This window comes from Platalea leucorodia, assembly GCF_965183815.1.
Source record: "Platalea leucorodia genome assembly, chromosome: W".
Taxonomy (NCBI): Eukaryota; Metazoa; Chordata; class Aves; order Pelecaniformes; family Threskiornithidae; genus Platalea; species Platalea leucorodia.
Window position 1 is genome coordinate 3,281,313 of NC_138859.1, and position 12,061 is coordinate 3,293,373.

The 12,061-nt window shown below is 52.5% G+C and overlaps 1 protein-coding gene across 3 annotated transcripts in view; it reads left to right on the top strand.

Annotated features, from left to right (window-relative positions):
- The first annotated feature begins 984 nt into the window (after positions 1–984).
- LOC309601825 (serine/threonine-protein phosphatase 2B catalytic subunit gamma isoform) overlaps positions 985–12,061 on the top strand; it is a 34,619-nt gene continuing 23,542 nt past the window's right edge. For 2 of the 3 annotated variants that reach the window (XM_082334997.1, XM_082334998.1), the window contains exon 1: positions 985–1,209. In XM_082334997.1, the coding sequence (XP_082191123.1) occupies positions 1,158–1,209 (52 nt within the window). In that variant the 5' untranslated portion in view covers positions 985–1,157. Of the gene's footprint in view, positions 1,210–11,740; positions 11,800–12,061 lie in introns of those variants that run through there. The other variant, XM_082334999.1, reaches the window with a different exon arrangement.

Here is a 12,061-nt window from a genome sequence, read left to right on the forward strand (position 1 = left end):
GATGTATTCCTCTCCAGCTCACACGAGGGAGCCTGACTCGGAGCAGCGTTATTTGTGTCCTTGCTTCCCCACCCTGCATTAAGGAGGGGGAAGAAAAAAAAAAAAGCATACTTTGCTTTTCCACTTCACTTTTTTTGCCTTTTTATATACCGCTACCCTCAAGCTGCCAGCTCCGAGTGGCAAGCACAATTTTTAGAAACCCCGCTGCAGCTAAAGAAAACAAATCTTGAAAGTCTGTGGTGGTTTTTAAAAATAAATGCTATTCTAAGGAAGAAAGGTTGCAGCACACATCTGACGTGCTCGCTCTCCTCCTCGGCGCTGTCTCAGTGCTTCCAAGGGGGCTGTCGGGCAGCAGCGCTCCTGTCCTGTGCATCGAGGCTTCAGGGGGGCTGGTTTTTGCTGCAAAATCCTCCTGTTTTGAGCAACGCCTGCGACCTCGGTTACCCACCTCAGCAGAAAGGTTCAACCCCGCAAGCCGTGCTGGCTGGGGTCACCCTCCGCCAACCTCTAACCCTTCTTGCTGTTGGCAGCGGGAGCGTTAACGCTTGTCTGTGCTTTCCCCATATGCCGCAAGCTGTCGGGCTGCACGAACGGTGCCCGATTTCCCAATCTGCGCTGCCAGAAGGGTGGCGTGGAGGTTTATTTTTACCTCTATGTCTTCCCGCCGGCCCTGAGGCAGGCCGGGGGGGCAGAGGGGAAGCCGTGGCAGGGGGGTGGCGAGGGGTGAGGTGCCTGACTTGATGTGGGCTGACGGAGGGACGGGCCGTCGCGCCCCTCTCCTCACAGGCCTCCCGCCATCTTGCCCCCCCCCCGGTCGCCTAGCAACACCCCCTTCCCCTCCAAGATGGCGGCAGGAAGGGGTGGGGGCGCGCCCACGTGACGCCGGGCGCAGGCGCAGCAGCGCCCCGCGCCCCCTGCGAGGGGCGGGGCGGGCGCGAGGCGGCGCCTGCGCAGTGAGCGTGCGGGGCTGGGCGGGGGGGGGAGCGGAGCCGCCGCCGCCGCCGCCGCCGGGGCAGCCAGCGGATCCCAGCCCGCCGCCGGGAGCACCCCGCGGCCCCCTCCTTTTGAGGGGAGCGGGGGAAGGCGGCACCACCACAACCACCACCACCACCACCACCACCACCAAACGACCACCACCACCGCCGCCGCCAACCACCATGTCCGGGCGCGGCCACAACAAGCTGCCGACCACCGAGCGCATCGTCAAGGGTGAGGGGCCGGGGGCGGCGAGGGCGCCCCCTGTGGGCGTGGGGGGGAGCCTGGTTTTGGGGGGGGGGGCATCCCCGGGCTGGGGGAGCCCCGGTCAGGGCCGGGGAATGGCTGGAGCGGGGGGGGGGGGGGGGGTTATGGTGGGGTAACCCCCCTAACGGGGAGCCCGGGGGGGGGGCAGGCCGGGGGGCAGCGCTTGTCTGGCAGAAACCTCTGCGGAGGGGGCTGGGGGGGGACATTTGGGGGGGCATCTCTGTTCTAAAGGGAGGGTGGGGGGGTGTCTGCTGGGGGGGGGGCATTTTGGGGTTGGGGGGCACCCCTGGTCTAAGAGGATGAGCAATCCTGCTTCCCCCCCCCCCCCCCTTTCTCCGGTGCGGGTCCTCCCCCTGGTGCAATGGAAGGATGGGGGTGCAGTGGGGGGGTGATGGGCTGGGGGATCCCCAGCCCCACGGTGGCAGGAGGCCACTGGCGGCAAAGCGGGGGGGATCCCCGTCCTGGGGAGAGCCCAGCGCCCGGAGGAGGGCAGGGGCGGTGGGCTCAGAGGGGAGCGGTGCCAGCCATGGGGGGAAACCGAGGCAGGCATCGCGCTCCTCCGCACCCACGAGGTCCTCGCCCCCCAGCCTGGGGTGCCCAGACCCTGTTTTGGGGGTGGGAGGGGGGGACTGGCCTGGCCCTGCTTTGCATCTCCCCCTGAGAATTTGGGGATGGGGGGGTGAGAGCCCACCCTGCCCTCATTCCGGCAGCTCCCTGCCTGCTTGCCTGTGTCTTGCCTCCCCCAAAGCCCTGTTCGCTCTTTCGATGCCCCGAGGCGGGTGCCAGCTGGCCCCCTCTTCAGGACCCGTTATAGTAGGTACTATTTTTGAAAGAGCAGAAGACACTGAAGCGGTTAACGAGGAGAGAAATACGTTAGCTGAGAAACTCCTGGATTAGGAGGAGGCTCGTATGATGTACATTTCGCTGCCCTAATTGATCTAGTGCCATTATCGTACCCACGCATCGGGGAACATCCACTGTGCGCCTTCGCTTGCTTAAACTTTTGCTCAGCACCCACCGCTGTAGCCGAGAGGCACCCAGCTGTCAAAGTTATACAATCGCCCGGTTATTAAAGCTTCTCGCCCGGACGGCTTGAATTGTTGCAGGCAGTCGAGCTGCCCCGAGCCGGCTGATGAAAGGAGCGGTTTCCCAGGAATGGTTATAATATACAGGGTATGGAGGTGCGCCCATCAGAGAGATGCACGCTGTCATCTCTACCTTCTCCTCTGGACATGTCCAAGTGATTTTTTTAGCCTGTCATGTGGCCGATCACATGTTTAGATGTTAATAACCGTGGCCTCAAACGAAGGGAAAGTGGACTAGGGTGGTAGCCCGGACTTTGAGGCCCCTCAGGCTTCGTTAGCTCTGTGCTGCCCGCGGGTGTTTTTCGTGGGTTGCTTGCAGTGTGCCGCTCGAAATAAGGCTGGAGGGCTCGTGGATTTGGGGGGACCTGGGGTCTTCCCCAGAGCCGCGTGTGTGGCTTGGTGATTTGTAGGTCTGCAGGCAGCCCGAGTGGCCGGTGCAAACCGTAAATCTCCTGCTAAATCCCAGGCAGCTGCGTGTGTTTAGGTTGGCCTTGTTCGGGGAAGGTAATGTCAATGCAGCCATTATGATTCAGCTGAGTCGTCCGTACCGACACGCTGTCCCTGCTGCTCGGGCTTCCAGATCCTGGGAAACCCTATCAGCAATCCTGCCGAGGTTACCGACGCTGCTCGGGGGCTTGATAACCCTGCCGCATCCAGATGGCCCCCGCTAATTTTGTTAATTAGTCCGTAGCCAGGTGGGGTGGAGGCTCGTGGCGTTGGCCGGAGCCTGCTCGCTCCGTGCGCTAATGCTCCGAGAGCCACGGGAACTTGTCGAGGAGATTGTTTGATTTCCCCCAGGTACGCTCGGGACGCTGATTCGAGTGCCTCTAGAAATCTGGGGAGGAATCGCTTCTTCCGTGGCTGTGATTATTGTTTAAAGGTGGTGACATTGTTCGCGGTTATTAATAATTTAAACCTGAAGATAAAAGCTAATTTCATTCAATTGGAAATGCCTACAATTAAGTAGGATGTAGAATTTTAACTATGTTTAACCTATATATTTACATCTCTAGAGCCCTGCAGAAGCGTTAACTATAATTATGTTTAGTCAGGAGAAATACAGTGTTTCCATTTGCCTCGGTTTTGTGCTTAAACTTGTACTCGAGTAACTTCATTATTAAAATCTCTAATTTTGGGGTACGTCAAGAATTGCTTTTTAGTAGCCCAGTTCTAGCAGCAAACCAGTGGCTGATGTTAACTGGGACCATCAATGTTCAAACTTGGTGATCTCGTGAGAGCACTTGGGGTGGTTCTGCTGGAAATCTGAGTGATTAGCTAGGTCCGGTTATCTACGTTCGCCCAAAGATAGGCTCGGATTAACTGGTGGATCCACAGCCTATGAAATACACGTTTTGCAGGCAGGCGGACGCGATGCTTTGGGCTGCTGCAGTGCCCCTGGAGCACGTAGGTTGGATGCTCGAGGTCGGGACTCGGGCACGGTGGGTGCCTTCCCGCCCTGTGCCCAGTGAAAACAAACCTGAGGAGCTTTTTGTTGCACAGAAATGATCCTGCTTCGTTCCACCTCCAGCGAAGCACACCTGAATGGCGTGACCTCCTCTGGGAAGCAGCATCGACGGTAAGCATAGCTGTGTGCTGCGAGGATCCTTTCCAAAGACACGTGAGCACTGCTGATCAGTGGAAACCCACCCAGCTTACTGTGTTTGCAGTTGCATCCATGAAAAATTCTTTAAAAAAACCCAGGGTTTTGGTATTTAGACACCTGGCTGAGCCAGAGCAAATAATTTAGAGTGATTTTCTAGATGCGTGTATTAGTAAAGTGTTGCACCATTACAAAGCTGGTGAAGGAGGAGCGGCTAGGATCTGGTGCCCTCTTTTTGGCAGCCGTTGTGTGTTTGTCGGTAGTCAGCATGATGTGCCTAATCCATGTACTGTTCCATAGTGCTTCTGCTGTGTTTTATGAAGTACTGTTGGGTTTCTGCTTTTCTGTAGATGGGCAGACAGAGCCATCGTCAGTGGCTTGATATGGAGGAATTGTGTGGCGGTGGTAAAGCTGGGACCGGTGCTGAGACTCCATAGCTAAAGGTGTCCTGTAAATAAGTGGATTTTCCAAGTTTGTGCTTTGCTGTCCTTTTGTAAGGACTTGGGCTTTTTCAGGTACCTTTCTGCATACCCAGTTTGTTTTTTTTTCCCAGCTGGAAGACGTTTAAAGGGCGGGGGGGGGGATGTAAGACCCCTGATGTGATGCTGTCTTACATATCAGCTGTCTGGTTCATGGTGTGAACCTCCCAGATACGTTGTAGATCATCTGTTTAATACTTAATTAAGGTTTCTGGGAGCGAAGGAACAGCGGGGCAATCTGAGCACGCTTTCCCCAGCAATATCTCATACCACGTGCGTGTTCGGCTCCGGTGAAGTCACGCTCGAACAGAAAACACCCAAGGAGCTGCTCCCCTTCTCTCCGCACAGCGAACGCCTTGCCTTTGTAGCGTGGCGGAGATGCTGATAGAGGCCTGGAGTCCAATCCCACGGGATTTGTTCAGCGAGGCTCCCGGTGCCTTCTACAGAAGCTGTGCCTCTGGGGAGCCAAAAACCGGCGTCAGATCAATAGATGCCGTCTTCAGAGGCTTTGGAGAGCTTCCCCCGCGCTGCTGCCAAGTGGATAGGGTTCAGAGGGTGTGCTAGTTCATCTTGCTGGCTGAAGACGCTTTCAGTTTATGAAAAATGTGTAGCTTTCTTCCTACCTTGTTTTTAATATAAACTACTACCCTTCAAATGCAGTCAGATGGTTGAGCATTGGGCTTTTTCCAGTTGCGGCAGGTTGGGAGCTGTAGAGAATTTTTATAACAGAGCACACACCGATACGAAAGTCAGAGTAGCTTTGTAATTGCATGCAAAGCAAGGGAAGGCTGAGGCAAATCTTAAATGCAAGGGAAATTGTGGTTGTTGAAAAGAAGACTATGTAGTACCATCACTGTGATTGCTGTTTGTTTCATGTTTGTCTCCTGTAATACTTTAATTCGTTTGTCTTGTTTAGCGTTGCCATTTTGTAGCTAATAAGGAGGACTTGGAGGAGAAAAAAGAGCTGCAAAAATGGCTAAAAGTGACGATAAAGGCCAAGGTGCATGCTGTCAGACCTCGGGCGTGCCAGGGGAAAAGTGCAAATACCATCTGAGTCAAGATGCGGTGGTGGGATCTCTAAAAAGCAAGTTGTGTCATGGTACAGCAACTTGTCTGGACAGAGCTCAAGAAGGTCTTGAGTGTAGATCGCGCTTAAAGCATGAACCCTGTAGGATCTCTCCGAATTACTTGGGAATCTGGTATTTTGGGGGTCTTTCTTGCAGGAAGGATGCTTCGTTATTTGTAAATGGGAGGTACTAAGAAAAGGGGCAGGTTTCTGGCTGCGCTGAGGCTGGGCGTTGCAGAATGGGTGCTGATTTTGCCAGATCATGTGGCACTTCATCCAAAAATGAATCAGAAGTCAAACGCAGAGCTAAGCGGCACTTCTGCAAACGTCTGAGGGTAACGCAAGCTGTTCAGCTCTAGTAGGCTTCTTGTAGCCCTCGTCTGCCCCAAACAGAGCCAGCGGTACCCCTTTTTTGTGTATGAAACCTCCAGAGCCAGGCCTCTCTGTAGCCTGCAACAGAGATGTTCTGCTGCCAGACAGAAATGCCACGGCTGGTGGCAAAACCTAAACCCTAACGCTAGCCTTGGGTACTAAAACCTGTTCAGAAAACTGCGATAAGGTGTCAAGGAAAGCAGGTTGGGCTGTCTTTTTATTTATTTCCTCCGAGAATAACACCAGATGCTTCAGATCGGCGCTGGAGGTGGGACGGAGAGGAGGGAAGGTCATGCCCGTCTGGAGCCCCCGCATTTAATATGGTTTTTCTGTTTCCCTGCTGTCTGGATATCGGCCTGGGAAAGGTTAATCCCATTCCCCCCGTTCAAGGCCATGCCGGCTGCTTGGAGGGCCCATTCTGTAGCAATTAGAACAAATGAACCCCATATTAGCTAGGTACGGTGCCGAAATAGTATTTTTCATTTAATAAAAGAAGGCGGAGTCGGGAGGAATTTGTCTCCTCTAGCTGTAATGGCTTTGGTGCTCGTTCGGTTGCATGGGCAGGAGAAGGCAGGCTGTTCCTTCGGAAGTAGGGCAGGGTGCTGGCTTAAAATAGCAACGAACGCTGGGCTGCTTGTGATGAAGGGAGCTATTTAGGTAAATCCTGGGGTCTCGGTGGGGGCAGAGCCGCCTGCTAATCTAAAGATACTCCTTGGAGACCTATATTTGTCTGGGAGCCTTCCTGGCTTGGCTGGTTTTCCAGGTGTTCCCTGTTCGATCCCTTGCGCCGCTCTGCAGATTGTGTTGGGATGGCGAGTGTGTTTACTAGACGTACAGTGCGTTAATGTCCTGGATGGTAATGGAATTGGACATCATTAAGCAGCGGGAGCGAGGAAATGGGCTATGTAAAGGCATCAGCATTATCCTATAATGCAAGACTTGGCTCTGAACGGCTCCTGGAGGCCGGTCTGCTAGGCTCGCGGTGATGAAGAGGCATATGCCGATGACACTTGGGAGCCAGGTCAAGGTGTACTGCGAAAACCCGTCAGGGCAGGGAGCTTGGTGTAGGGGCAGAGGGAGGAATGGAGAGCAGCTCTGCACCCAGAGCATCTCGGGTTAGGATGTCATGGAGCAGAGGTGAGATGGAGGATAACGGCTGGGCACTCCTGGGTGCGGAGGGTGCTCAAAAACGGTAGGAAAAAAGAAATCTCAGTGCAGCTTTTAAAGATTTTGCTGGCAGGGAGGAGGAGCATCAGGCTATCCGGGCTGCGCTCTGACTTCAGACCTCCAGCTTCCGAAGCAAAACCTCGCTGCTGTCTCCAGCTGCAGCATCTCCAGCTATGAAGCCTTAATAGGATCTCGCTGCGTTTCCATTAGGAGCAGAGGTGGATGCGAGCATGTTGAGTAACGCGACCTCCTCCAGCTGGGAGCCTGGGTACGCTGCCGGGAGAGGACTTGTGGGGTTTCTCTCTCCAGAAGTCTCCATCAATCTCCTGGCTTCTGAGTGATTCCCCCCTATTAATGAATACCTTTGCAATGGTGGTGGCTGTAAGACATGAGTTTAAAGCACTTTCCCTGCTCCGAGCCAGATCTAGTGAGAGTGTGCAAGGATCTCCCCTGTGTAAGACAAGTGCTTTGGGGTGAATTTCAGGATAACAGGGAGAAATGGTGTCAACAGCGATCCCAGTAAGAGTCTTCATTTCCCTAGCCTGCTTGAGAAAATATTCCCTTTTATCAGTCGCTGAGGTGTAGTGAATGTGGTAAAATGGCTTCTCAAACAGCAGTGAGACTATTATCCCAAAGGTGATGTCTCGGCTATATATCGCAAAGGTTTCCTGGAGGAAGACCCTGAACAGCAGCACAGAGGACTGGTTTTGCTGTTTCAGCGATAACTGGGGGCTCCTGTCATCGAGCTCCATCCCTGGCACGTGAAGGTCTGTGAAGCTGCTCTGAAAGCATTGCTAGAACTTATTTAGCCCATTTATTGGGCTGCTTTTTGGTTTGCAAGAAAGCTACTCTGGCTGATCTCCAGCGTGGCCGCTGGGAAGATTTTAATTAGTTTGCAGATCCCTTCAGACCGTCCGCACCTCTGTGTGGTTATAAGGTGATCCGTGGGTATAAACGTCAAACATTGGAGTAAGCGCATTGCAATAAACGTTTTAACCAGCGCTATTTTGATCCAGTGCGAATGCAGCTGGGGTTGAAGCATTAAGGCGTGAGATGGGAAGAGAAGAGAAACTGAGACCCCTCTTGTCTGTGAATTGGCCTTTTTTTGCTGCGCTGGTGATCGCAAGTGCTCAAATTCTCATTTATCGATGATGTGACCGCCTTTTGCTGGATGCGATGAAACCGTCACTTCTCCAAGGGCCTGCAGGCTGGGCTCTGCCTGCGTCCACAGCGGTGCTTGGGCTCCAGCCGGAGCGTTTCTGGCTGTTATTTTGTCAAGGTTTCCCATGTGGAGCAGCCGATTCCTGCCTACAACGTCATCCCGAGCGAGGTCTTGAAAGTACGCAACATGCAAAATTGCGTTTGCTTAAAGTGGCTTTAAAACTGGAGCCAGCACCCCCTCCCCTGCCGGCGGTGGGGTCAGATTTACATTCACCAGCAGGTGGGGGATTTGCCTTTGACACAAAGACCCCGCTGTTCTTCTATTAATGATCTATTAGTGGACGCGCTGGCAGCTTGCTAACCTTGTGAAACAGGTGGTGAATTTCCCTGCCTGCTGACATCTAGGAATCCCCTCCCGTCTCCTTTGGTGAGCTCGCTTTTTTTTTTTTTAAGTCGCTGCAGCTGTTTGCTGTAGACCTCGGCCTTTTCCTTTTCCTTTTTTCTTTTTCATTCAAGCTTAGCAGCGACCTCCTCGAGTCAGCCGAGAGACTGTCCCACCGATGGACCTGTTGAGAGGAAGACACCAGGTTTGCTGTGGGTCGGTGTGCTGTTGAGTGGTTATTTCGTAGGAATACATATATTTTTAACTACTGGGAAGTCTATAGAGCTTGAGGATCCCGAGAGATTTTTTTTTTCCCAGGCTGGTGTTGAGGGCTTATGTGCTTTCCTTGACAGTAGCTGGTGAGTTGGCGCTCGGTGAGGTAAGGAGCCCGTGTCCCCGGCAGAGGACTTGGCTCTGGACGGATTGTCTCAATGACAATCCCAGGCAAATCCGCATCAGCGCTGGTCATTAAGAGAGGGACCTACGCATAGCAATGTGGGCGCTGGAAACTTGACGGACCTTGCAAGCAAGTACAATTTTAATGTCTGCGTTGCTCCCGGGGAGGCTGAGGAAATTCAGTGCCCAGCGAGTGCGTTTTTGAGACAATTTCTGAGGCGCAGAGTGCTTTGGCGAGAGGAAGACGTGACACCGCAGCGTGGATCTGGGTCTCGGCTGCAGCCGAGGTTCAGCTTTGTTTTGGGTGGCGGGGCAGGAACCCCGGCGCGAAGAGCCGATTGACGCGAGGAAAGCTTTGCGGACGGCTCTCCTGGCTGAGAGCTGGGCGGCTGATGTGCGGTGACAGCCTTAAGTTGCCTCTGTTCTAATTAAATACTCCCGGTTTTAATCTCGCCCGGCTCCTTGAGGAGCCAGCTCCACCTCGCGGGTCAGCAGCCCGGCAAGGGGCCATCGTAGCTGCCTCTGGGCTTGCCTACCGTGGCAAACCTTGGCACACAACTCTGTCGGTGAACCCTCCTTGAGTAGCCGCGGTTTACTTTGGCAAAGGCACCTCTTATTTTTTTTTCCTATTCTGATAACACTATTTACTGTCCGTGCTAGATGTTTTCCCAGCAGAACAGTTTAAGGATAATTACATTCTATCCCAATTCAAGTTTTTAGAAGTCCGTGAGCACAGTTCAGGTAGCTGTAAGGTTTTAGAGGCTGTATGGCATCCGAAATGCACAGATGGACTTTGATTTAGGTAGCTTTTATGATTTTCTAGCCTCTTGGCATTGCACTTAGTATTTCTGCAGGTCCGTGGGAGCTTTAAGCGTGGCCTGGGTTATGCTCGTTTGGCACACACTATGTTTGTATTTGCGTTTTGATGCACAGGGCTGTCGCTTGCTTTTTTTGGAATTAAATGCACCTGGCTTCTGCATAGACTGTGCGTGCCAGATTCTAGTAACCGAGAGTCAACGTGGCCTCAAAATTTGGGTGTTACTCCTTGAATGACTGAAAGGTAGTTGATAAGGTAAAGACAGATTTGCTGCTGGGAACGGTTCAGTTGATCGGTCTTTCTCAGTTTCGCTCGACTCTAGTATCACAGTGACTGTGTCTCTCCCCCTTCGAAGAAATCATTCAGCTTGTAGATCATTCGATGTACAATACGGATATTTTTAGGGTTATTGTGAGGAGGTATTCTGGTTGTGCTACAAAAAGGAATCTGGCTCAAGGTAAGGAGCAGAGCGAGCCCTCTGCATCGGTGGCACGCTGGGAGGCTGGCTTGATCTCCAGCAGCACCGCTCTGACTCGCTCCGGATAAAACTGGGGCGTCACGAACTACATTTAATGCTCCTCTGTATTTGAAGGAGGTGCCGTTCAGTAGGAATTTACACTTGCAAAATGGATGAGAAAGATACCCAAAGTCCTGTGTGCCAGATGCTCTCTGTTAACGGGGACGGGGCGTGCGATGGCTCTGGTTGATGCTCAGCGCAGGAGCTGTGTGCGGGGCTGGGTCCTCCTGCAGCTCCATTTTGTGAGTGCTTGGAGCCTCTGCAACCCAGGGTCTCTTATTCATCACGAAAAAGGGAAATTGCTACCCTCGGAAGAGTAAAAAGAACATGCAAAAGTTTGGAGGAGGGCAGACAGAAATGGCAATAGTAATGGTTTCTGGCTCTTGCTGCATTTATGCAAGGAAGGCGTTTGCTTTACTTGGTGACTCTTCTGAGATATTAATGTTATTTATTTTAGCCCAATCCAGTGGCAAGGGGAGAAGTTACTTATTTTCTCAGGTGGTAGGAGGCTGGAGGAGCAATGCATTTGCTCCGCTTTGTAGCTTCTGTAGCTGGAGAGAGCAGCAGCTCTCTGACATAGCAGGGTCAGGGCGCCTGTGCCAGCACTGCTTCAGCCTGAAAAATGACACAGATTATTTGTCAGGGCTTGGTCCAGGCTTTGAAAAAATGGTATCAAGCATACATCTGTTTTTGCAGACTCTCATGTAAACTTGCCCTGAGGCACTCCAAGGGAGAGAAAATTTCATGCAAACCAGCGTAGGGATTCTTAAAGCAAAGACGTCTCAGCATTTTATGACCAGAAATGTGTATGGTTCGTAATTTCAAGAAAATAAAGATTATTCCATGAAAAATTGGGTAATTGCTGCTAAATATTAGGACTAACAGCAGTTTCGAATTTGCCTCTAGCTGCTGAGGTTTGACCCATCCTTGCTTTTGGTCCGGACCCCCTAATAGAGAAGCACTGAAGCAGGTTGGCTGGAGCGTTGCTGTAGGTAACGATGGCATCCATCACTTGCCTTCAAGGGTTTGTTCCCCGTTAATGACTGCGAAAGCTCTGCACGATCCTGGAACTTAAGCTGTCCGCAAGCACAAAATGGCATTGCCGTTGCCTTTCATTGCTGAACTTCTCCGGGTTATTGCCTCTCAACTGGCTCCGTGTGAGCCCTGGATTCAACTTTGAACAGGCGAATGTAGGTTAGGTGTGAATGCGAATAGGAATGGCTGATAAAAATAACATTGGGCTATTTGGAAATTGGGGTGGGGGGGAAACCAACCCTGACCTGCTGCTGACGCCGTGCACAGCTCAACGCAGGAGGCAGCTTTCTCTCCGCCTTTCAAAGCGGGTACGCACGGCTCCCATGCAGACTTTTCCCTGTGAACGTTTCTACCTTTGACAGCCAGGTCTGGTTTCCTCGGTGGCCAGATCTCCGTTGTGGCAGATGGACATCCGTCATCCCCGGTCGTCAAACCCTTAGCTGAACGTCCGTCAAATATTTCCGATGCCTTCCAGCACAGGTGGGAGGGTGCAGGAGTTGGAAGCTGTTAGTACCTTACATCGTGTGTCTGAGCATAAGAAAAGACAGCTTTTCCTTGTGCTTAGTTTTGTCTGAGCTGTACCGGTGCTTCAGAATGCCCCAAATACACTTCGGGGAGGAAAAAAAAAGTATATCTGTAACCATCTGTTCAACTATCGATCTGTAATATCATTCATTTGATGAGGAGCAAGCAGGGAAAGGGGCTATCGCATTCAGTGCCCCTCAGATTCACTCCCAGATGG